Source organism: Monodelphis domestica, chromosome 4 (assembly GCF_027887165.1).
Source record: "Monodelphis domestica isolate mMonDom1 chromosome 4, mMonDom1.pri, whole genome shotgun sequence".
NCBI classification, from domain to species: Eukaryota; Metazoa; Chordata; class Mammalia; order Didelphimorphia; family Didelphidae; genus Monodelphis; species Monodelphis domestica.
In genome coordinates, this window is record NC_077230.1 from 91,979,195 (window position 1) to 92,004,846 (window position 25,652).

Below are 25,652 nucleotides of genomic sequence, written 5' to 3' on the forward strand. Positions count from 1 at the left end.
ATCTCTCTTGATCCTAACAATGAACTCTGTGAGAAAGCCAGGGTATATATACATAATCTATGTGTATATATAGATATATAAAATGTATATATTTCCATGCAAGATATGTATGCATGTGTGTATATATGTAAATGTGTATATATATCAGTTTCCTTTTATTGATTTTTATTTGTATTAATTTTAATAATTTAAATTTTCTAAATCAAATTAATTTAATACTTATTTATTGATGAGAAAAATTAAATAATTTTAATAATTATTTATTGGTGAGAAAATTTTAAAATAATGTTAATAATTATTTATTGATGAGAAAAATCCTCTTAAGTAGAGGATGGAAATCAGGGAACTTTTATTCCTCCCTGCTGTAACTCATCTGTCATGGAGGCCAAAAGCCACAGGGCCTTTGTGTCTGCCTCCCTTTCTTTCTCAGGATGTGAAGATGAGAAACAAGGGAAAATCTTCAAGGAATTATTCGAAACGATGAACTTCAAAATGTCTGTAGTGAAAGATGAAGAAACTGTGGAGCTCTGTGGAGCACTAAAAGTGAGGCAGGGGAGGGAGGGAGGCTTAGGAGAGATGGCTAAGGGGGCGCAGGGTCGGGGTTCCAATCACAACACTCGTGGCCCCTCCTGAGGACCACCTCTAGAAGCCTAAAGAGGAAAGGGTGGACCTTAGCAAAGAATTCTAACGTAGGTGCCGTGGGAAACCGTTAGGTTGGGAGCCTTCCGGGAGTGGCCGCCTTTCTCTCTTCATCCTCTTTTTTTCCCATTCTCTTTCATTCTAAAAATTTCTCTCCATGGCGCCTTTCCCTGCAGAATGTGGTGGCCCTTGGGGCCGGATTCATCGACGGCCTGGGCCATGGGGGTAACACTAAAGCGACCGTCATCCGCCTGGGACTCATGGAAATGATAAGCTTTGCTAAGATCTTCTGCAAGAAGCCTGTGGAGCTGACCACCTTCCTGGAAAGCTGTGGGATCGCTGACCTCGTGACCACCTGTTACGGGGGGCGAAGCAGGAAAGCGGCTGAAGCTTTTGTCCACACGGGAAAGGTGATGATTAACGGGAGGGTGGCCGAGGCTTTGCCCATACCCAAAAGAATTGTGAGTTTTGTTCTCAGGCAAGGGAGGGGCTAGCTTGGATGAGATGAATATTGATTGGCATATGCTTAGTTCCTAGAGTGACCCAGTCGGGGGAGTCTGATGGAGGGGAAAAAAATCAAGCTCCTGCGTTGCCCAGTTTCATTTCGAGGGCCACCATATTTTTAGATAAAACTGGCTTTGCTGCAAATAGATATTTAAGATCACCGAGTATAAGACAATAGGGGGAGGAGTCTAGAATCATAGATTTTTTAACTGGAAAGGACCTTAGAGGCAAGAATCTATCTCATTTTATTTTTTTTCATTTATTATTTAATTAATTTAGAATATTTTTTCATGGTTACAAGATTCATGTTCTTTCCCTCCCCTCCTCCCAACCCCCTCCCGTATCCAACGCTCAACTCCACTGGGTTTTACAGGTGTCCTTGATCAAGACCTATTTCCATATTATTAATATTTGCACTAGAGCGATCAATCTACATCCCCAATCCTATCCCCATTGACCCATGTGATCGAGCAGCTGTTTTCTTCTATGTTTCTACTCCCACAGTTCTTCCTCTGGATGTGGATAGCATCCCTTCTCATGAGTCCCTCAGAATTGTCCTGGATCATTACATTGCTGCTAGTTCATTTGTCATTTCTGATGACACAACAGTATTCCATCACAATCATACCACAACTTGTTCAGTCATTCCCCAGTTGATGGGCACCCTCTTAGTTTCCAATTTTTTGTCAAATAAATACTTTTTGTACATATAGGTTCTTTTCATCTTTCATCTCTTTGGGATACAGACCTAGTAGTGTTGCTGAGTCATAAGGCATACATTTGTATACTTCTTTAGGCAAGGCTCCAAATTGTTCTCTAAAAGGATTAATCCTCTTCACAACTCTACCAACAAGGCATCAGTATTCTTATTTTACCACACCCCCTTCAGCATTTGTCATGTCTGATAAGGCATGAGGATTCTACCTCATTTTTTATCTTTATTTTATTTTAATAACAAATTTCCGTAACATATACCCCAAACATATACCCAAATAAACCAGTGATAAATCATGTTTTCATCCTCATTTCTACTCCAGCAGTTCTTTCTCTGGAGGGGGGAGAGCATTATTTTTCTTAAGTCCCTCTGAATTGTCCTGGATCATTGTATTGCTATTAGTAGCAAAGACTACCACATTTGATCATTCCAAAATATTTCAGTTATTGTGTATAATGTTCTCCTGGTTCTGTACCTCATTTTAAAAATAAACTTAAAACACAGTTTTGTGCTTAGGTGATTTGCTCAGGGTCATATAGCTAGCTAAAAAGTATGAGAGGTGGGATCTGAACACAGGTTTTCCTGACTCCAAGTCCAGTCCTCTAAAAGAAGCACTAGATGAAGCATCAGGGACCGGGTTAGAATCCTGGCCCACCCTTTCCCTTCCCTGCCCAGGAGGCAACATGGTACAGGACAATACTGACTTTGGAATGATTGATCTGCCTCCACATCCTAAGTTTGCTTGCTTTTGTGACCTGAGACAATCTATTTAATCTGTCTTCACCTCAGTTTCCTCACTTGCAAAATGAGCAGGATAGGATGGCAAGCCCCTTTCAACTTCAAATATCTGACTTCATTTCTCTGAAGCTCAGTTTCTTCATCTGAAGTATAAGGAAGCTGGATTTGAAGTGACTTCTAAGGCCCCTTGCAGAGCTAACATGCTAGTATTTTTTTTAATAGGATCAGCAACTTGCCTGCTAAGCTAATTTCTTTTTCCTTAAAACCTTTCCCTTCTTTCTTAGAATCAAGGCTGTGTATTGGTTCTAAAGCAGAAGAGCAGTAAGAGCAAGGCAATGGGGATTAAGTGACTTGCCCAGGATCAATCAGCTAGGAAGTGTCTGAGGCCAGAATTGAACCTAGGATCTCCCATCTTTAGTCCTGGTTCTCTATCCACTGAGCTCCCCAGCTCGCCGTTGACAAGCTCATCTTTAGCCCTTGTAAAAATTTAAATTATAATCTCTAATAATAAAACATTATCTTTTAAGAGATTTATTAATGATCATTAGAAATCAAGGAATAAAGAAGATACAAAATAAAGACCACATGCCCATGGCTGATCAGCCAGTTCAAACACCCATCTTACCACCACCAAATTCGGGACAGGAAGTAAAGAGGAGGGACCTTCCATGTCCCCACCTAATATCCCCTATGTACTGTAATGACAGGAAGTCAGTGGGCTCCTGAGAAATGTATTTCTTTTTTAGGGTAACAGATTTTTCAATTATACACCCTATTATATTATACACCTCTAGGTCTTAGGAGCCTCTGAAAATTCTGGCTTAAAATCAGTTCCTTTCCTGATCTCTCTCCCCTTAAGCGCACTTCCTCATTCTGGCCAAGCTAGCACCCTGCCTGATGTCAAAGCTGGGCAATCTCGCTACTCCAGGGACCCAAACCCTTTGCCAGTAGTAGAAAAAGGTAGACAAGATCATGGCAGCTTGGGCAGCCCCATGAGAAACTTCCTGGGGAGGAATACCTTCCTTTGACTTTGCCTGTGTCTGCTGCCCCTACTCAGAGCCTCCAGAACCAGTCATTATATTGTTGACATCTCCAGGGTTTACCAAAGGTCACAAAGCTTTTCTTCTTCGTAACCGTCCTAAATCTTAGCAATGGTCCCTCCATCACATGACCAGAAAGCGCTAGATGCTTAATCCGAATTCCAGGCTTCTTTTCCTAGAGCTAGTGAAGGTTCTTTCCATTCCCCAGGCTGAGTCTAGCCCATCCCTGCCCATGTCCCAAGCCTCTCTGACAGAGGTCCCTCAAGGGGTGGCTTGTGATATCCCAGGGTGGCCAATTTCCCAGTGTCCTAGTTTCTCCCCTTCATCTTCTTCTCCTTTGAAGGCTTTGTCTTGGTGTATTTTTTTTTTTTTTGCTATAGATCTCATATTTTTTTTTTGCTATAGATCTCATATTCCGAGGGTTTCTCCTCCAAGTTAACTGAATTTGAACAGATTACTTGCTTCAGGGATTACAAATTTGATTTGCAGATGCTGGTGCTGCTTGCCCCCAGTACCAAGACTGCTAGTTATGGCTTTGCATCTTAGTAAGCCTTCTCAAATTAATGTAAATTAACTAAGCATTCATTCTTTTTAAAAATAATCTATTTTTTAGGTTCGGATCAAGGACACATGTAACACCCAGTAGAATTGCACCTCAGCTACAGGAAGGGGTGGTGGGAGGAGGGGAAGGAGGGAAAGAATATGATTCTTGTAACCAAGGAATAATATTCTAAATTGACTAAATAAAAATCCCAAAATAAATAAATAGATAAATGATCCATTTTTACAGTTACATATAGAAGCAATTCTTGACAATTGTTTTCTTATATTTTAGGATTTAGATTTCCCCCTCTCAACCTCCCTCAATTCCCCAAGGCAATAAATAATCTGGTATAGTTTATATCAGTACTTTCATGCAGTGCATATTTCCATATTGCTCACATGATGATAGAAGATATGTCACACGTACAATAAAAATCTCATGAAGGAAATAAAGTGAAGGATGCCATTGATCAGACATAAAATCATAGGGCTTTAGAGGATATCTAAACCACCTTCTTAACCTTTTTAATCCTATTCCCTCTAGACCTTTGAAGAATTAGAAATTGAGATTCTTAATGGACAAAAACTTCAAGGGCCTCCAACTGCCAAAGAAATCTACAACATCCTGAAAAATAAAGACTTGACTGATAAGTAAGTGACTAATGATAACTAATAGGGAGTGGAACTTCTAAAAAGAAAGTTTAATTACTTTATATCTAGATATGTATATACATGTGTGTAAAACTATACCATACATATTTCTATTTATCGGTGCTTTCTCTAAAAGTGAAAATTTAGACACATGTAAAACTCAATGAAATTGCATATCAACTATGGGAGGGGATGGGGTTGGGGGGCATGAATCTTGTAACCAAGGAAAAATATTCTAAATTAAATAAATAAAAATTTCAAAAAGAAAAGTAAAAGAAAAGTGGACATTTAGAGTTATTCTTCAAACAATATTCACTATGACTATATCCAACAACTTCTTGGTTCTGTTCATTTTGCTCTTCATTATTTAATGTAAGTCTTTCCATATTTTTCTTTAAAAAAAGATCCTACTCATCATTTCTTACAGGATTTTAGTATTCCATCGCAATCGCCAAATGATAGGCATCCCCTCAATTTCCAGTTCCTTGCCACCACAAAGAAATCTGCTTTAAATGTTTTAGAGCATATAGGTTCTTTTCCTTTTTTCCCTGATCATCTTGGGAAACAGACCCAATAGTGATAGGGCAAAGAGTAGAGAGCTCTACAAAATGGTTGCATCAGTTCATAGCTGCACCAAGAGTTTGTTAGTGCCCCAATTTTTCCACATACTTTCCAGCATTTGGGGGCAGCACCTGGGGCCTTCCAGTTTGTGGTTCTCTACATCCTTTACCCCTCCACCTGCAAAGGGGCAACTTTTCTGGCTCCTTAATAAAAAGCAAATTTCATGGGGGGAAAAATCATTTCGGCCAATCAGATAGATGTGAAATGATAGATCAGGATTGTTTTAATTTTCATTTCTCTAAGTAAGAATGATTTACAGTAATGACTAGCTGTCTCTAACTGTCTATTTCTCTGATTTCTTCATCCAAAACTTTCCTGTTCGTTTCCTTTGACCATTTATCAGTTGGGGAATGATTCATATTCTTATAAACTTAACAGAATTCTCTATGTGTTGGATATGCGACCTTGACTCAAGAATGTCTATAAAAATGTCTTCTAGTTTGCTGCTTTCCTTCTAATATTGGCTACATTGGTCTTATTTGTAAAATAAATAATAATAATTAAAATTATCCATTTTACATCTCATTATAGTCTATAGCTCTTGTTTATTCATAAATTCTTTTCCTATCCATAAGTCTTATAGATAATATTCTTTTATAATCTTTGAATTTGCTTATGATATCTCCCTTTATTTCTTGGCCACATAGCCATTTTGACTTTTTCCTTGGCAAATGGTCTAAGATAATGGTCTATACCTAGTTTCTGGCAGACTGCTTTCCAGTTTTCCCAACTATTTACCAAATAGTAAATTCTTATCCCAAAAGCTTGAATCTTTACATTTGTCAAATACAACATGACTATATAATCATTTACTCTTGACGTGTATTGCATATCTATCCACTCTATTCCACTAATCCAATATCTATCTACTGTATTCTACTAATCCATCTTTCTATTTCTTACCCAGAACCAGATAGTTTTGATGAATTATTGCCTCATAATTCAGTTTAAAATTTTTATACCTCTTCCTTTACATTAAAAAAAATTAATTCCTGTGATATTCTTGGCCTTTTGTTCTTTCAAATGAACTTTGTTATAGTTTTGTTATATTTTTGGTGATTTAATTGGGATGGCATTGAATAAAGCAGATTAGTTCAGTTTGAATAGTAATTTTAATTCTATTGACTGCCCATTCACAAAGAATTAATATTTCTCCAATCATTTAAATTTTACTTTATTTGTATATGTAAAAAGTGTTTCATAATTATATTGTTGTAGTTCCTGGCATTTTCTTGGCAGATAAACACCCAGGTATTTTATACTGCATCTCTTAATCTCTTCTTGCACAGCTATTTGTTAGTGACATAAAAATGCTACTGATTTATGTGTGTTTATTTTACATCTTGCTATTTTGGTAAAATTATTAATTTAAAAAATTCTTGCTTTCTGTCTTAGAATTAATACTAAGTATTGGTTTGAAAGCAGAAGAATGGCAAGGGCTAAGCAATTGGGGTTAAGTGACTTGCCCAGGGTCATACCTATAGCTAAGTGTCTGAGGCCTGATTTTAACTGAGTTCCTTCCCACTACAATTCCTGGCACTCTATCCATTTACCTGCCCCTATTAATTGTTTCAACTAGATTTTTAGTTGATATCTAGGATTTTCTAAGTATACCATCATTTCATCTGCAAAAAGGGATCATTTTATTACCTTTTTGTTCCATTATGATTCCTTCAATTCCTTTTTCTTCTCTTATTGCTGTTGCTAGCATTGAATAACACACTGGTGATAATGGTTCACTCTTGATCTTCTTGGGAAAGCTTCTAGCTTATCCTCATTATAAATAATGCTTGCTTCTGGTTTTAATTAGATACTTCCTATCATTGTAAGGAAAAATTATTTATACTGATGCTTTGGAGTGTTTTTAAAATAGGAATGAGTGTTCCATTTTGTTAAAAGCTTTTCCTCCATCTACTGTTATAGTCATATAATTTTTGCTACTTTTGTTATTTATATAACAAATTATGTTAATAGTTTTCCTTATTAAACCATCATTGCATTACTGTTATAAATCCCTATTGGTCACTATGTATAATCTTTGTGAAACACTGTTGTGGTCTCCTAGCTAATATTTTATTTAGGATTTTTCTAGCCATATTCAGAAGTGAAACTGATCTATAATTCTCTTTTTCTGTTTTTGCTCTTCCTGGTTTAGGTATCACACCATATTTATTTCATAAAAGGGTTTGGTGTAACTCCTTTGCCTGTTATTCCAAAAATTGTTTTTAACATTAAAATTAGTTGATCTTTAAATATTTGGTAAACTTCACTTGTAAATTCATCTAGTCTTGATGCTTTTTTTCATAGGAAGCTGATTTATGGCCTGTTCAATTTCTTTTTCTAAAGTAGTTTCATCCAGTTATTCTATTTCCTTTTCTGTTAGTCCAGGCAGTTTATATTTTTGTAAGTATTCTTCTTTTTCACATAAGTTGTTAAATTTACTTGAATATAATTGGACAAAATGGCTCCTAATTGTTTTTATTTCATCTTCATTAGTGGTATATTCACCCCTTTCATTTTTGATACTAGTATTTTATTTTTCTTCTCTCTTTTAAAAAAATCCTATTAACCAAGGATTTATCTATTTGTTTTTTTCCCATAAAACCAATTCCTAGTTTTATTAATTCAATAGTTTTCTTACATTCAATTATATTAATCTTACCTTTTAATTTTTAGGATTTCCAATTTGGTGTTTAATTTAGTATTTTTCATTTGTTCTTTTTCTATTTTTTCAAATTATGTATTCCTTAATCTCTTCTTTGTTTATTTTATTAATATAATTTAGAGATAAAAAATTTTCCTCTGATAACTGCTTTTGCTACATCCCATAGGTTTTGATATGTTGTCTCATTATTATTCTCTTTAATAACATTATTGTTTTTATGACTTGTTCTTTAACACACTCATTCTTTAATGATAGGTTATTTATTATCCAACTAACTTTTAATTTATGTTTTCCTGGTCCTTTATTAAATATAATTATTAATGCATTATGATCTGAAAAAGGATGCATTTAATATTTTTCCTTTTCTGTATTTAATCATAAAGTTTTTATGGCCTTATTTATGGTTAATTTTTATAAAAGCACCATGTACCACTGAGAAAAGGGTTTATTTCTTTCTGTTCCCATTCAGTTCTCTCCAGATAGCTATCATATCTAGCTTTTTAAAGCTCCAGATAGCTTTTTTAAGGTTCTATTCTTTTCCTTTTTAATTTCCTTGACTTCTTTCTTATTTATTTTTGGTTAGATTTTTCTACTTCTGGGAAGGGAAGTTTGAAGTTCCTCACTATTATGTTTTTGCTTTCTATTTCCATCTTTAATTCATTTGGCTTTTCCTTTAGAAATCTAGATGCTATAGCATTTGGTGTGATATAGGTTTAGTATTGATAATGCTTTATTATCTTGGTGCCTTTTAGCATAACATAGTTTCCCTGTTGGGTAGTATCTCTGGTATGGAGGGTTTGTCGTGCCCTTCTAGAGCAGCTCTTCAGCCTCTGACCCTCACCTGACACCCAGCTCTCACTTGTGGCTCCTAGTAGCTGCTAGCATGTGGCAGCAGCCACACCCCGGGCAACGGCTTTGACAGGCCAGCTAAACCTTGTGAGAGTAGCCATCTGGTCGTAGACCCCTGGTGAACCAGGGCCTTTCTCACCCAGCATGTGAAGACTGCTTCGGCTGAACAGACGGAAGAAACCAATAAGAAGGTTCAACGGCTGAGATGGCGATGCAGCAAAGCACTGTGGAGTGCTTAGGGCGTGTTGGAGCACAAAAGACAACATGGCCATCCAATGCAGCTGAGGAAGTCTCCAGGTGTAACGATCTTTCGTGCCAATGGACCCAGGCTTCCAATGCCGAGAGAGTGGGACTGTCTCTGTGCATCGACTTTTCAACTTAAATCTCCTTCACTCACAAGTGTCTTTGTGCACGCTCATCTATCATAGATGAAAATGCACAAAGACAATTGTCATCCTTGGTTACCGAGAGACTACTACTACTACTACTACTACTAGTTTCCCTGTTCATCTCTTTTATTCATTTATTTGTTTTTAAACCCTTACTTTCTGTCTTAGAATCAATATTCTGTATTAGTTCCAAGGCAGAAGAATGTTAAGGAGTAGGCAATGGGGGTTAATTGACTTTCCCAGGCTTGCACAACTAGGAAGTGTCTGAAGCCAGATTTGAACCTAGGACCTCCCGTCTCTAGACCTGGCTCTCAATCCATTGAGCTGCTCCGTTCATCTCTTTTAATTAAATCTATTTTAGCTTTAACTTTGCCTGAGTTCATGATTTTTGCTTCCACTTTTTTTTTTTGCATTTTATGAAACAATAAATTCTACTCTAGCCCTTTATTTTTCCTCTTACATGTTCCTTTATGTGTTCCTCATTTTAAAATGTATTTCTTGTAAACAACATATTATCAGAGTCTGGTTTTTTATCCATTCTATTCTATAAGCTATCTATTTCCATTTTGGGGGTGAACTCATCTCATTCACATTCACAGTTAAAATTATTAGTTGTATATTTCCTTTTATCTTGTTTTTCCTTATAGTCTATCCTTTTCTCCCTCTCATTTTACTCTCCCATTACCCTCTTCCTTTACTACTACTCCCATTTTTCTGTAACTTAAGAAGACTTTTATACTCTTCTGGTTGTATGTATTATTCCCTCTTTAACCCAGTTCAGATGAGAATAAGATTCTAGAACTACCAGCCCCTTCTTTCTCTCTACTGTAATAGTTTGTCTATTCATGCCTCTTTTGTATGAAATAATTGTTCCATTTTACTTATACCTACCTAATTTTATTTTTTAGGATGGACCCCATCCATCATGCTGAGCTCAATTCTCAACTTCCTATCTATGTATGCTCCTTCCAACTACCCTAATAATGATATTTTTAAAGTTAACAGATGATGTTTTCCCATATAAGAAGTAAATAGTTTGATCTTATTAGATCCCTCATAAATTAATCTTACACACTTACCTTCCTATGTTTCTCCTGATTCTTGTAGGTCAGATTTTCCATTCAGTAATGGTCTTTTCCTCAAGAATATCTGAAAATCTTTTAATTCAGTAACTATCCATTTTTCCCCCTTTCAGAATTACACTAAACTTCCTTGGTTGCAAACAAATTTCCTTTACTCTTTGGAATAGCATGTTCCATGCCTCTTAGTCTTTTAATGTAGAAACTGCTAAACCTTGTGTTATCCTGGCTGTAATTCCACAGTCAGTTATTCTGACTATTGTTCAAATTGTTTCTTTCTGATCACTTGTATCACTTGTATTATTTTCCCCTTGACTTGGGAATGTCAAAATTTAGCTATAATATTCCTGTGAATTTTCATCTTGGGATCTCTTTCAGATGGTAATCAGGGAATTTTTTCTATTTCTATTTTACCTTCTAGTTCTAAAACTTCAGGAAAATTTTCCTTAATAATACCTTAAAGTATAGTGTCTAGAGGGCAGTTGGATTGCATAGTGGATAGAGGCCAGTCCTGGAGTCAGAAAAATCTGAGTTCAAATCTTACCTCAAATATTTACTAGCTCTGTACCTTTAAGCAAATCATTTACCTTTGTTTGTCTACATTTCTTCATCTGTAAAACCAGTTGGAGAAGGAAATGGCAAACAACTTCAGTATCTTTGCCAAGAAAACCCCTAATGGTGCCATGAAGAGTAGCATGTGACTAAAATGACTATATCTAGCGTTCTAGATTCTTTTTTGATCATAACTTTCAAATAGTCCAACAATTTTTATCATGTCTCCCCTCAATCTGTTAAATAAGTTAAATAAAGTACCGATATACAACCGTGTCATACTCTTTTTCCAATCTTAAGCCAATCATGGGTTCCATATTTTATTCTAACTACTGCTTCTTGGCCTACTTACAAGTTCCTCAAGAGAAAAGTAAGATGACCTGGTACTTTCATCTCTTTGAGGACTTGCCATATTTTGTTGTGAGTCGCACAGTCTTCAATGTAGTGGTCAATGACGCAGAGTCTATGTTTTTCTCACTCCCATTCTTTCTCCATAATCTAGCAAATGGCACTTTGTCCCCAAGTTCTTCTGCCTCTGAAAATCAGCCTGCTCTTCTGGTAATTCTTGATTCACATATTACTGAAGCCTAACTTGTAGAACCTTTACCTTAACTTTTCTGGCATGTGAAATGAGCACAAATGTTTATTAATTTGAATGTTATTGTCCTTCTTTAAGATTGGGACATAAATTGATCTTTTCCAGTCTAGTGGCTGTTATTGGGGCGTCCAAATTTGCTGACATATTTGGGTATAACACTTTAGCAGTAGCATCTTTTAAGATTGTATGTAACTCAGCTGGAATTTTGTTACCTCCACCAACCTTATTGTTAGCAATACTTAAGCTAAGACTCCATCTTCCACTTTATCAGTAACCACATCATCCTGGTTATTAGTGATATTAAGATCTTTCCTGTATAGTTCTTCATATTCTTGCCTACCTCTTCTTAATCTTGCTTATTTCTGTTAAATCCCAGTCATTTTTGCCTTTTATTATGCTCACTTTTGTATAAATATTCCTTGGATAGCTCTAATTTTCTTGAAGAAATCTTTAATTTTTCCCATTCTATTGTTTTCTTCTATTTCTCTGCATTGCTCATTTAAGAAAATCTTATTTCATTCCCTGTTCTCTGGAAATCTGAATGCAATTGGGTATAGTTTTCCCTTTCCTTTTTTCCTCAGTTATTTGTAAAGTCTCATCAGTCATTTTGCTTTCTTGTTCTTCTTTTTCTTTAGGATACTATTTGTTGCTGCCTCCTTATAATATTGAAATCTCTGTACATAGTTGTTGTTTTTTAATTTTGTAGTTGTGAAGTTTATTTTCTGAACCCAAGATTAAGACTAATTTTATCCCTATTAAATGCTATCATTATTGATCTAGACTTGCAAGAAACTTTATAGAGATCATCTAACTCAATCTCCCACCTCATTTTACAGATGGGAAAACTGAAACCCTAAACGGTAAAATGATTTGCCCAAGGTCACAGAGTTAAGAGGGCAGAGTCAATATTCTTTCCATTGCTCTATATTATTAGATTCATTTCCAAGTTCTAGTCTGTCAGAACCTTTTTGAATCTTAACACTGTCATCCAATATGTTAACCGTCCCTCCAAATGATATGTCATTTACTCCAACAGTTCTTTGTACGAAAGTGGATAGCATTCTTTGTCATAAGCCCCTCAGAACTGTCCTGGATCATTGTATTGCCAACAATAGTCAAGTCTATCACAGTTGCTCATTCCACAATATTGCTGTTACTGTGTACAATGTTCAACTGGTCTTATTTCACTCTGCATCAGTTCATGTAGGTCTTTCCGGCTCTTTCTGAAATCATCTTGTTTCATCATTCCTCATAGCACAATAGTATTCCATCACCATCATATACCACAATTTGTTTAGCCATTCCCCAAATGATAGGCATCCCTTCAATTTCTTGCCACTACAAAAAGATCGGCAATAAATATTTTTGTACAAGTAAGTCCTTTCCTCTTTTTTCTTTTTTATAGCTTTGGCATACAGACCTAGCAGTGCTCTTACTTGATCAAAGAGTATGCATGGTTTTATAGACCTTTGGGCATAGTCCCAAATTGCTTTCCAGAATGGTTGGATCAGTTCACAAATCCACCAATAATGTATTAGTGTCTTAGTTTTGCCATGTCCCTTCCCAACATTTACCATTTTCCCTTAATGTCATATTGATCAATCTGATGGGTATGAGGGTAGCACCGTCGAGTTGTTTTAATTTGTATTTCTCTAATTAAGAATGATTTGGAACATTTTTCATATGATTATTGGTAGTATTGATTTCTTCATCTGAAAATTGCTTATTCATATCTTTTGAACATTTGTCAGTTGGGGGATGATTTGTATTCTTATAAATTTGACTTAGTTCTCTATATATTTGAGAAATGACACCTTTTTTCTAAGATATTTGTTATGAATCCCCACCCCCACCCCAGTTTGTTGTTTCCCTTCTAATTTTGGTTATATTGGTTTTGTTTGTGCAAAAACTTTTTAATTACTCATTTGACATCTTATAATGTTCTTTAACTCTTTTTTGGTCATAAATTCTTCTCTTCTCCATATGTCTGAACAGGTAAACTGTGCTATGTTCCCTCTAATTTACTTATAGTATTACCCTTTATGTTGTATAACCATTTTAACATTTTCTTGATATAGGGTGTAAGATATTGGCCTATACATAATTTTTACCATACTGTTTTCCAATTTTCCCAGGAGTTTTTGTCAAGTAGTGAGTTCTATCCCCAAAGCTCTAGGATCTTTGGGTTTATCAAACACTAATCTATTCCATTGATCCACCCTTCTATTTCTTAGCCAATATCAGATTGTTTTGATGATTACAGCTTTTAGTATAGTTTAAGATTGGTACTGCCAGGCCACCATCCTTCACATTTTTTTCATTAATTCACTTGATATTCTTGACCTTTTATTCTTCCAGATGAATTTTATTATTTTTCCTAGTTCTATAAAATGCCATCCTTCACATTTTTTTATTAATTCACTTGATATTCTTGACCTTTTGTTCTTCCAGATTAATTTTGTTATTATTTTTTCTAGTTCTATAAAATAGTTTTTTGGAAGTTTAATTGGTATGGCACTGAATAAATAAACTAATTTAGGTAGAATTCTTATTTTTATTATGTTAGCTCAGCCTGCCCATGAACAATGATATTTTTCCAATATTTTAGTATACCTAACTTTATTTGTATGAAAAGTGTTTTGTAATTGTGTTTGTGTAATTCCTGTGTTTGTCTTAGCAAGTAGATTCCCAAATATTTTATATTGTATAGAGTGATTTTAAATGGAATTTCTCTAATTCTTGCTGCCGGACTTTGTTAAAAGCATATAGAAATGCTGATGATTTATGTGAGTTTTATTTTGTATCCTGCAACTTTGATAAAGTTATTATTCCAACTAGTTTTTTAATTGATTCTCTAGGATTCTCCAAGTATACCATCATATTATCCACAAAGGGTGATAGTTTAGTTTCCTCATTTTAAAAAATCCTCAATTAAAAAATTACTTTAACTTCTTCAATTTCTTTTTCTTCTCTATTGCTAAAGTTAAGATTTCTCATTTAATAGTATTAAATAATAGAGGTGATAATGGGCATCCTTGCTTCACTCCTGATCTTATTGGGAAGGCTTCTAACTTATCCCTATTGCATTTGATACTTGTGTCCATAGTTCTTCAGTTACTCTTATTTACTAGATCAAATCCCTTAAACCTATTCATCACTTCCACTTCATATTCATAAAGAATGTTATTTAATAAGATCATCCTCACATAGTCTAATGGTTTTCCCTATCCTCATTACTTTTAGTATAAATTTTGCAATACAAAGTTCATGTACTGAACTTCAGATGGCTCCAGGTCTTGTTTTAACTGACAAAAAAGGCATCTCCTCCACCTTTGGCTGCCAAGTACATAATCGCTCTAATTTTGATATTAGCTATCTGGTGATGTCCATGTGTAGAGTTGCCTTTTGGGTTGTTGAAAAAAGAGAATTTTCTGTATCCAGAGAGTTATCTTGACCAAACTCTCTTTATGTCCTGCTTCATTTTGTACTCCAAGACTAAGCTTGCCTGTCACTCCAGTTATCTTTTGAATTCCTTCATTAGCATTCCAATCCCCCGTGATGAACATGAAATTTTGGGGGGGTTATTTATAGAAGAAATTTTAGGTCTTTGTATATATGAGCCACTTTGGCCTTATGTATCAGTAGTTAGAACACTGACTTGCGTTATCATGAAGCTGAACAGTTCACCTTGGAATGAAATAGATCTCATTGTGATTTTTGAGATTAGACCCCAGTATTGCTTTTCTCAGCCTTTTGTTGACTGAGGGGCTACTCCATTTCTATTTCTTTTTCTTTTTCATTTTTTAAAAAGTCATTACCTTTTTTCTTAGATTGGATACTAAGTATTGGTTCCAAGGCAGAAGTGTTAAAGGCTAAACAATTTGGGATTAAGTGACTTGCCCAGGGTCACAAAGCTAGGCAGTGTCTGAGGTCACATTTGAACCCAGGACCTCCCCATCTCTATTCCTGACTTTCTATGCACGGAACCAATTAGCTGCCCCTACTCCATTTCTTCTAAGGGATTCTTGCTCACAGTAGTACGTGTAATGATCGCCTGAATCAAATTCACCCATTCTCATCCTTTTACGTTCGGCGGCAGCCAGAATGCCAATATTTCATCTTTCCGTCTCCTGTTTGGCCACATCCAGCTTACCTCGGTTCATCGCTCTTACACTCCAGGTTCCTCGGCCATGTGGACCTTTACCGCATCAGATTTACTAGATACCGTCTCAGCTGGGCTTCCCTTTCGTCTTGGCCCAGCTGCTTCATTCGTGCAGGAACTACCTGTGGCTGTCCTGCACCCTTCCCCAGCAGCTTGTCTTCCATTGTTGTCTCTTTTATCATTTTGATACTGTCCATAGAGTTTTTCTCTCTAGTAGAGATACAAGAGTGGTTTGACATTTCCTTCTCTAGACCATTTAACAGATGAGGAAACTGAGGCAGGCAGGGCTTCGTGACTTGCCCAGGGTCATTTGTCCAGTAAGTGTCTGCAGTTAGATTGAAATTCAGATCATCCTGACTCCACGACTGGTTTCTATCCACTGAGCCATTTAGCTCCTCACACTCCTTCCTAGCTGTGGTCGTTAGTGAGTTCCTCTCTGCTTCCATCTCTTGGACCCTTCTGGAGTTTTCTGCTAGCATTTACTGGGTTCCCAATGGCTCGTGAGCCTTGTCTTGGTAAGGGGAAGCTAAGGGCCAGATAGCCTTATTTAGGCAAGCAGTCAGCAAAAGTTGAGTAGAAACTAGACTAGTTAATATTTAAATAGACTAATAATAATATTAAAAATAGTTAATAATTAGATGGAGAGCCAGGTCTGGGTTCAGGTTTGGCCTCCTGCCCTTCCTAGCCGTGTGACCCTGGGCAAGTCACTTAATCCCAGGGGCCTAGCCCTTAGCCCCCTTCTGCTTGGAACCAAAAGACAAAGAAGCTTTTATTTTTGTTTTTAAGTCAATGGAAGCCCTCAGTCTAGGATTGTCTATACAATGAACGGCCCTCTGCTATGGTCACGTCCCTGAGCAGAGTCTCTGACTAGGAGCCCTTTAACTGCAGTTTGTTTCTCGGACATGGCAGGGATTCCTCTCCACAAAATCATCAAAGGTCCTCTAAGGGGATGGGATGGGGGAGAAGATTTCCCCATGGCCGCCCCCATAGCGATGCTGGGTACCGAATGAATGCGGGGATGTTCTGCTTCGCTTTCAATGCCCGAGTTCATCGTGCACACCTGCCAGGCCTTTGTTTCCTCTTCCTGCCAGCGACTTACTTTGCTTTTTCTGAAGTACACAAACATTTCTTGCAATGCTGGGCGCCGTCTCTGACTCTTGCGGGAAGTTGCTGATGTGTTTCACAAAATGCTGTCGAGGCAAAACTGGGCCATTTGTCTCTGCCCCTCCGTTCCCCACGCACGTGGGTGCCAGCTACTCAGCACCCGTGTTTGATGGCCCCTGTAAAGATTAAAATTTAGGAGAGACTGAGGCAGGTAGAAATTAGTTTCTCTCTGCAAGGAGTATTATATATATATATTTTTTTAAACCCTTACCTTCCGTCTTGGAGTCAATGCTGTGTATTGGCTCCAAGGCAGAAGAGTGGTAAGGGCTGGGCAATGGGGGTCAAGTGACTTGCCCAGGGTCACACAGCTAGGAAGTGGCTGAGGCCAGATTTGAACCTAGGACCTCCCATCTCTAGGCCTGGCTCTCAATCCACTGAGCTACCCAGCTGCCCCCGAGTATTATATTTTTTAGAGGTTTATTAAGGATTAAGGATTAAAGAAAATACAGGATAAGGAAAACGTGCCTAGGCCAGAGGCCTAGACAAGACCTCACCTACATTATGGAAAGAGCCCCGTCTGCTCCAAAACGGAAGTCCAAAAAGAGAGAGAAGAGCTCAAAAGCCTTTGCAATCAGCTTAAGTACCTTCTCGATCTTGCCCACCCCCGAATTCCGTGAGATTACAAAGCATTTTGGGGAAGTGGAGCAAGGGTTTGTGGGGATTGAAGTCCAGAGTTCAAATCTCAATTTTACATTCCCTCATTTGATTCTCTGGGAAGAAGTCCTTCCCCAAAGGATCATAAAAACATAATCAATTTAAAGATCACAATAATTTGAGGATGAGAAAAAACAAAACAAAACCAATAATTGCTGAATGCATTGACAAAAAGCCAGTTAGGGGGCAGTCCCCTTTGGCATGAAAGTATACATAAAAATAAATGTTCAATCAACCACACCCAAAGTTCAATTTTGTGCAACTTGTGGTCTGGAGGCATCTTCATTATGTCTTCTCCAACAGTTAGTTCAGTTTCTGGGTTCAGAGAGAGGTAGCATCTTCTTTACCTAAAACTCTTCTCAAAAGGAATTTAAACTTTGCAATTTAAATAATGATATTTTTTTTACATTCCCCCCCATTAAGAGGGTGATTAAAAAAAAACAGGATCACTTAGGGATGCATGGCTGAGGTATAAGGTATATGAATCAATTGGCAAGAGATATTAAAAAAACATCAGAAAAATCCAAAAGAAAAGAAAAAATTTCTGGATGAAAATATAGACTATCAAAGTCTCATGTGTAAAAATTGCAAGTAAAGAAAAATAAATCTATAACAGGTCTTTCAATCAGGGCCCAATCAAAATGATCTAAGCAATAATGCATTTACCCAGTCAGTAGCCAGGACTACAGAAAGTTGCCACACTGTGAAAGGCAGGAAAAAGGGACCAGATTATAGGAGCCAAGGTTTCAGGGATACTCGTATCTGTGAGTATTTTCAGAGTGAGTGTGGACACAAGGAAAGCCTATGTCTAACAATGTTAAACACAGTAACCTCGAGTCTTCACACTAGGTTCAAGACCTTTGTATTGGCCTAGAAGTGCATCAATCCATCCTAGATTGGCTTTTCTTTGGCTCTGTGCAATGGCTCTGTTGTGTATATCTTGTCCTGGAATCAGACAGAATCATTAAGCAAAGTCCCATAATTTATTTTAATAATTAGTGGCATCGTTTTTATAGTCTCTAGATTTTTAGGGCATGCATTAGCAAATGTATTTCCAACTTATAGTACTGAAAAGTCAAAAAGTTTAAAGAAAATCTTGATACTGGTGACATGTGCTTGAAATATAAAAAAGGAGAGAAAAAATTAAATAAAAAACAAATAGTATATTGCACATGCAAGGAAAATATAATAATAAAAAAGCTTTAAAAATTCAAAAATATAGCTTATAATCATTGACACTCTGTGTCAGCTAAAAAAATATAAAATGCAAGGCTTTCTCACCAAAAATTAGATCCATTTCCTCTTAATATCTGGCCATGCTCCACTGTAAGTATGAGGCAAATGAATTGAACAGTAGTACAAATATCCCCAAAATTCTCAATAGCCCAATTAATTACAATAGCAAACAAACACACTATCATATTTCATATAAGTTGTATGACATTTAAAAGCCTATGAATTGATGGATATTTGTCACAATTTTTACAAACGTAGCAATCTTTCAACCTTGGTATTTAAACATATATTTTAAAACAAAGTAAAACTCATCTTGGGTTAAGAACATAATCAAGAAATCTATATATCATTCTGGTAGAAGTAAAGTAGTGAGCTGAAGAGTATAAATAAAGGGGTGCTCCTTTTTTTGGAGGCTTTTAGGGGTACAAATGCCCTGAGAAGGCCCAACTTCCATTCACATGTGGGAAGGTTGGGGTTTATAAAATGTATTTCACTTCAGCTACTAGAATGGGCCTTACCTCGTGGTAGGGGCAGGCAAAAATAACCAGAGATTGTTAAAAAAAATTACAAAAATCATATTTTAAAAACCCTTAAAATCATTTGAGATATTTAGCACATTAATTTTTCCAAAGGTTTTATACAATTTTAACCAGTTCTGAAGTCCATCTATCCTCTATGTGACAAAGGCAAAAATAGAAAAAAGCTGTTTTGTTTTGCTTTGTTTTTTCATATATGGGCTTATTCAGTAATATTTGTTCAGCACAGTTATAGGGGAAAAAACAGAATTTAACAGTAGTCAAAACTCAGTATATTCAAAATAAATTCAATCAACCTTCAGTTCAAGCAGAATAATATTGAATCCAGTAATATAAGAACTTAAAATCACAAAGTTAAATCTTAAACTAAGCAAATATCAGAATGCAATAGAAATACAGAGATTTTTTATAAACCATTGGAGTCTGAAATGCCTATAGAATATAGCCTTTAGTCTTTAAAGTTCCTTGGGTGTGTTTATCCATTTAAATGTCTATTGTCCAAAGGCAGAGTGGTAAGGGTTAAGCAATGGTGGTTAAGGGATCTGCTCAGGAACCCACAGCTGGGGAGTATCTGAGGCCAGATTTTAACCCAAGACCGCATGTCTGTAGGCCTGGCTATCAGTTCGCTGGGCCACCCTTTTGCCTCCCCAAAGTTGAATCTTTGGGCTGAATCTTTCTTCTGGCATGCAGGTGAAATCAATGAAATTACCAGAACAGTCAAAAAGGTATCCTTTTAAACAGCCCATTGCTTAAAAGTCTGTTTGAAAAGTCTGTTCCTTCTCTCTCCCTTTTTCTCTCTCTTCCCTGCTACCATCCGCCCACGTGGCCAATAGTTACCAGCTGGTAGAAATGAATCCTGAGCGATCTGCTCCAAGGATCTGGGTGATGAGCCGGCTGGGGTCGTGCTCGTGGGTCTGGGGCGCAGAAACAGGCAGGCAGCGCACCAGTGGATGGCTGCAGGCAGGAACACAGGCAGGCAGGGCCAGTGAGAGGCGAGGAGCAGGAGCTGGAGCAGCTGCCGGGGTGGGCAAGGCCGGGACCAGGTACCAGGTAGGACGATCGGGGCTGCAGGCTGCAGGCAGGAAGCGACTGGGCCCAGCCGGGTGGGGTGGGAGGCAAAAGCAACAGGTCTGGAACCTGTAGCAGCTTTGCGAGGGTAAAAAAACCTTGGCCAGAGTAATATGGCTCAAAAAAATTTCTAGGTACTAGATATTAAAAGTTGAACTAAAGATCAGAAAAGAAATCAGGAGATTGAGGGTTCGTATCCCTTCGTGGTTGCCAACTGTAAAGATTAAAATTTAGGGGAGACTGAGGCAGGTAGAAATTAGTTTCTCTCTGCAAGGAGTATTATATTTTTTAGAGGTTTATTAAGGATTAAGGATTAAAGAAAATACAGGATAAGGAAAACGTGCCTAGGCCAGAGGCCTAGACAAGACCTCACCTACATTATGGAAAGAGCCCCGTCTGCTCCAAAACGGAAGTCCAAAAAGAGAGAGAAGAGCTCAAAAGCCTTTGCAATCAGCTTAAGTACCTTCTTGATCTTGCCCACCTCCGAATTCCGTGAGATTACAAAGCATTTTGGGGAAGTGGAGCAAGGGCTTGTGGGGATGAAGTCCAGAGTTCAAATCTCAATTTTACATTCCCTCATTTGATCCTCTGGGAAGAAGTCCTTCCCCAAAGGATCATAAAAACATAATCAATTTAAAGATCACAATAATTTGAGGATGAGAAAAAACAAAACAAAACCAATAATTGCTGAATGCATTGACAAAAAGCCAGTTAGGGGGCAGAAGAGCTCAAAAGTCTTTGCAATCAGCTTAAGTACCTTCTCGATCTTGCCCACCTCTGAATTCCGTGAGATTACAAAGCATTTTGGGGAAGTGGAGCAAGGGCTTGTGGGGATTGAAGTCCAGAGTTCAAATCTCAATTTTACACCCCATCCATCTAATGATGTCATTCTTCTCAAAACAGCAAATGGCAGCAGCCCCTCTCCCCATGGACCTCCCTTCTTTGAAGAGGATCCTTCAGCCTTCCTTTAACAAACATGGCTAGGGGACCTGCTATGTGCTAAGCAGTCATTTAAGCATTATGAGGGAAATAAAGATAAATATTTGGGGATCCCTTAGGGAGAGGAAGATGAATATAGGCCAGTTTATAATCCAACTAGAGGAGATCAGACATGCAAAGCTCAGTATGGTTGATGTGTTGAGAAGAATTCATTTTCCTGCTAAAATCACCAGCTTCGGGAATGGGATGGATGAATGGATGAGGATCAAAGAAGGCTATCTTTCACACAGTGTATTTACGGTTTTATTTGGGGGTTTTGGTCTGCTATGAACATGTTCTTACAACAAGGAGCATCTTGGAAGTGTGCTTTGCATTAGAGTAAATATGTAAGGCCCAGATCAAATTGCTTACCATCTCCCAGGGAGGGAGACGGTCTGGATTTTATAATCCTGGAAAATGTCTCTTGAAAATGATTATTACATGTAATTGGGAAAATAAAATATCTTTGAATAAAAAATATAATCCAAACTTCACATAAAATATTATTTAAGATAGTTCATAATGAGAAAGTAAGCAATAAAGGCAAGACCCTCCTAAGAAACAAGGCCCAATTTTCAGTTACAAAGCACTTCCTTATGCAGGGCCAGTTTGGAATTCTTTTCTCTATGGATGGTCAGCAGAGTCAGGAATCTGGTTTGTATGTCTGGTTAGACATCTAGCTGATACCTACATTGGTAGGTTTGCAAGTCAACAACAAACAGTTCAGGTTTCCAAATCTTCTAGGAAGGTTGGAAGCTTTAGCGTTCAGAAGAGAAGATAGGAAGTTCCTTCATTAGACTATCTGGTCCAAGTATCTTGGTCAGGCTTTATCTTGAACCAATTCAACTGGTTTTATGAAGGCTGCCAGCTTCTTAAGCAGAGGCCTCCGGCCTCTGGCCCTGGAATTTGGCTGGGTTGTATGTGATACATTCCTTAGGTGTTACATTCTATTTCATTGCAATGCCACCCAATATGCAGTGATGTCTATTATATATATTTTTAATATCTAGAGCTCACAGATCTGATGTGAGTAGTAATTCAAACTAAGTCAAGTAGCACACAAGCAGGAGAAATGAGAACGGAGGAAGACCTGGAAGAAGTAGTAATTTATTCTATCTTGAGTTTCAACAGGGAAGAGGGGGGAGATAATGTGTCAGCCTGGTTTAGTGAGGATAAGAAGGGAATTCAGGAGAGCAGTTAGGTGACAAAGTAGATAGAGCCCCAGACCTGGAGTTGGGGGTGGGGGGGGGATTTGGGTTCAAATCTAGCCTTAGACACTTCCTAGCTATATGACCTTTTGGCAAGTCACTTAACATATGTTTGCCTAGTTCATACCTTTCTGGTCTAGAGTTGTTACTAAAACAAAGTAAGGGAAGGAGGGGGAGGAGGAGAAGGAGGAGGAGTGTTACAAGGGAATCACTTTAAAAGACTGATATATATTAATTTAAGGTCGCCCAGGAATCAGCTATGTAATTCCTAAATGAAAAACTCAAGTCAGCCGTCAGCCTTTTTGGAGTTTAATTACAATAGGAGCAAGAAAGGAATTAGAGATATATAGAGAGAGAGGAAGGGGAGAGAAGGGAATAGGGCTTAAATACCCCTTCTGTTTAGGCTGGGCCAAAAGGCCCAAGCCCTTAGATAGCTGGGGCAAAGAAAAGAGATCAGTCCCTATTACTCACGTGTCCAAAATGGAGAAACAGTCTCAGAGGCCCCCACCTTCAGCTTCCTTCAGAGCAAGCTTCCTCAGAGCCCAGGAACCACACCGACCAAAAACTCTACCACCTCCAGTCTCCAGACCCTCCTATCTTTAAGGACACCATCCAAGTTGCCTCCCCTCAGTCCTCACATCTACCAATCACTCTTCATCAATTTCCCTGTCAATGGAGGCTCTCGCTTAACCCAGGACCACCCAGAGGTTTCTGGCTTTTGCACATGTCTGTTGAAGGTCATATTTTCAAATGATTAAATCTATACTCCTTTGCTACAGCCCTTTCTAAATCCTGTTAACTTGAGTATGGTAGAGATTGGAATAATTAAATTTTGATCTAGGCTGCAGCCCTTACTCAATCCTATTAGGACTGAATAGGGTGGAGATTTATTCCAAGTATCTCCATTGTATCAATTCTAAAATCAATCAAGACTCAAAGAAATTCCTGTTCTATGCTTAAGCATAGGTCAAAGTCCTTTCCATTGTTCAGCAAAAGGTTTCTGTCCTAAAGTAATCTTAAGAAGGGAAGAGAAGGAACCTCCCATGCCAATGGAGTTCCCATTCCAATAGACTATCAGTAAGAAATTTTCCAAGTATGAAATATCCCAATGGTGAAATTTTCAACAATTATAAGTCTAAGGAAATTTGAGGTTTACAGGAGGAGGGGAAGGAGGAGGAGGAAAAGGAAGAAGGAGGAGGAGGAAGGAAGAGGAGGAAGGAAAGAAAGAGAAAGAAAGAAAGAAAGAAAGAAAGAAAGAAAGAAAGAAAGAAAGAAAGAAAGAAAGAAAGAAAGAAAGAAAGAAAGAAAGAAAGAAAGAAAGAAAGAAAGAAAGAAAGAAAGAAAGAAAGAAAGAAAGAAAGAAAGAAAGAAAGAAAGGAAGGAAGGAAGGAAGGAAGGAAGGAAGGAAGGAAGGAAGGAAGGAAGGAGAGGGAAAAGAAAATTCAGGCATATGGAAAGGCAGGGATATGTTTAGGGAATGTCAAATAGTCCAGTTTTTCTATAACTTAAAATATGAAAGAGATTAAGACTAGAAAGGACGGAATTTCAGTGCCCGCTAAGAACCTTGCATGTACAGCCAATATATGCACCTGCGTGGATATAAACATTATTCTGAATGCTCAAAAGCCTACCTCCAATTTAGGTACAGGGTGTGGAAAGAATTTCCCCATGGCCTTAAGTGTTTATGACCTACAAGCTTGTTCTACTTGGAAAAACAATTTCTTCATTTTCAATTTGCTAATCATGACTCAGTTTCTGTTAAGTGGTGGGTTTCCCGCCTTTTTGGTTATGCTATGCTTCACCTGTGATTTCTCTTTCCTAGGTTTCCACTATTTGTCTGCATCTATGAAATATGCTGTGAAGGAAAAGCAGTGAAGGAATTAATCACTTGCCTGCAGAACCACCCAATTTACAAAAAACAATGATTCAAGCAAAAGATTGGGGAAGTTCCATCCATCCTAATCTCTAATAAAGGGAGATAAGGCCTGAGAATATCCCACTTTTACTATAACTCTAGAAAAATACCTTTCTTTTTCGATGGGGAGAAAGCATCCAAGAATATAACCCTAGGGAAAGAAGGGGCTTTCCCTAAATCAATCAATTCAGGAAGTATTTATTAAATGTTTGCTTTATGCCAGACACTGGGCTAAGTACCTTATGAAAAAAAAGCAAAAGAACAGTCCCTCCCCTTAAGGAACTTAAATTCTGATGGAAGAAACAACGACAACATAATAGTTAGCATTAATACAGGTCTTACTTTACAAATAACTTGTTTTAATCCTCACAAGGACCCTGGGAGCTAGGTGCTGTTATTATCCCCACTTTACAGATGGGCAAACTGAGGCAGATGCCTTGCCCAGGATCATATAGCTGGTGAGTGTCCTTCTCTGGGTTCCTACTTTCGGTCAATTGTTCTGAAGCCCCCTCCCATGTCCAAACCCCCACCCTGCTCCCAGCCGCCTTGCTGAGACTTGAGTTCTAGGCGCCCTGGCTTCTCAGGACTTCCATGCCAGCTGGTTGCAACACTCCACGATTGCAATGCCAGCTCCCATGAGCAAGTATCCCTCTGGCACTTGAAAGTGAGGACAAACAGCGCAAAATAGAAAAAAGCACCCAGCAGCCCTAGAGTCATTCCTAGCAGCCAGCAGAAAAGAGCTTCCAGATGCCAGAGGTGAGAAAATATTTGGAGCAAAGGAGGCCTGAGTTGTGGTAGAGATTGTCAACATGGAAATCTAGAGATCCTCAGTTTATTTAGTTGGAGTGTAGAAACCCCAGGTGTGGACCTTGTCACAAGAGAGGTTTCCCCCTGAGGGAAGGTCCCACTTCACCAGACAATGGACATCCTGGTAGTTTGGGTGGGAGCAGCTAATCCCATCCAATATATTTTTTATATCATTTCTTTTTTTTTATTATTTTATTTGGTCATTTCCAAATATTGTTCATTGGGAAACAAAAATCATTTTCTTTTCCTCCCCCCACCTTTCCCTCTCCCACAGCCAACGCGCGATTCCACTGGGTATCACATGTGTTCTTGATTCGAACCCATTTCCATGTTGTTGGTAT

General features: G+C 37.8%; 1 protein-coding gene across 1 annotated transcript in view; it reads left to right on the plus strand.

Moving 5' to 3' along the window:
• The window catches only part of LOC100021123 (glycerol-3-phosphate dehydrogenase [NAD(+)], cytoplasmic-like), a gene marked incomplete at its 5' end in the record, with an annotated part of 68,995 nt that extends 44,414 nt beyond the window's left edge, over window positions 1-24,581 (plus strand). The window contains 4 exons of the mRNA XM_007493832.2: window positions 431-543; window positions 816-1,049; window positions 4,724-4,830; window positions 24,412-24,581. Of these exons, the coding sequence (XP_007493894.2) occupies window positions 431-543; window positions 816-1,049; window positions 4,724-4,830; window positions 24,412-24,514 (557 nt within the window). The remainder of the gene's footprint in view (window positions 1-430; window positions 544-815; window positions 1,050-4,723; window positions 4,831-24,411) is intronic.
• Window positions 24,582-25,652: the final 1,071 nt, after the last annotated feature.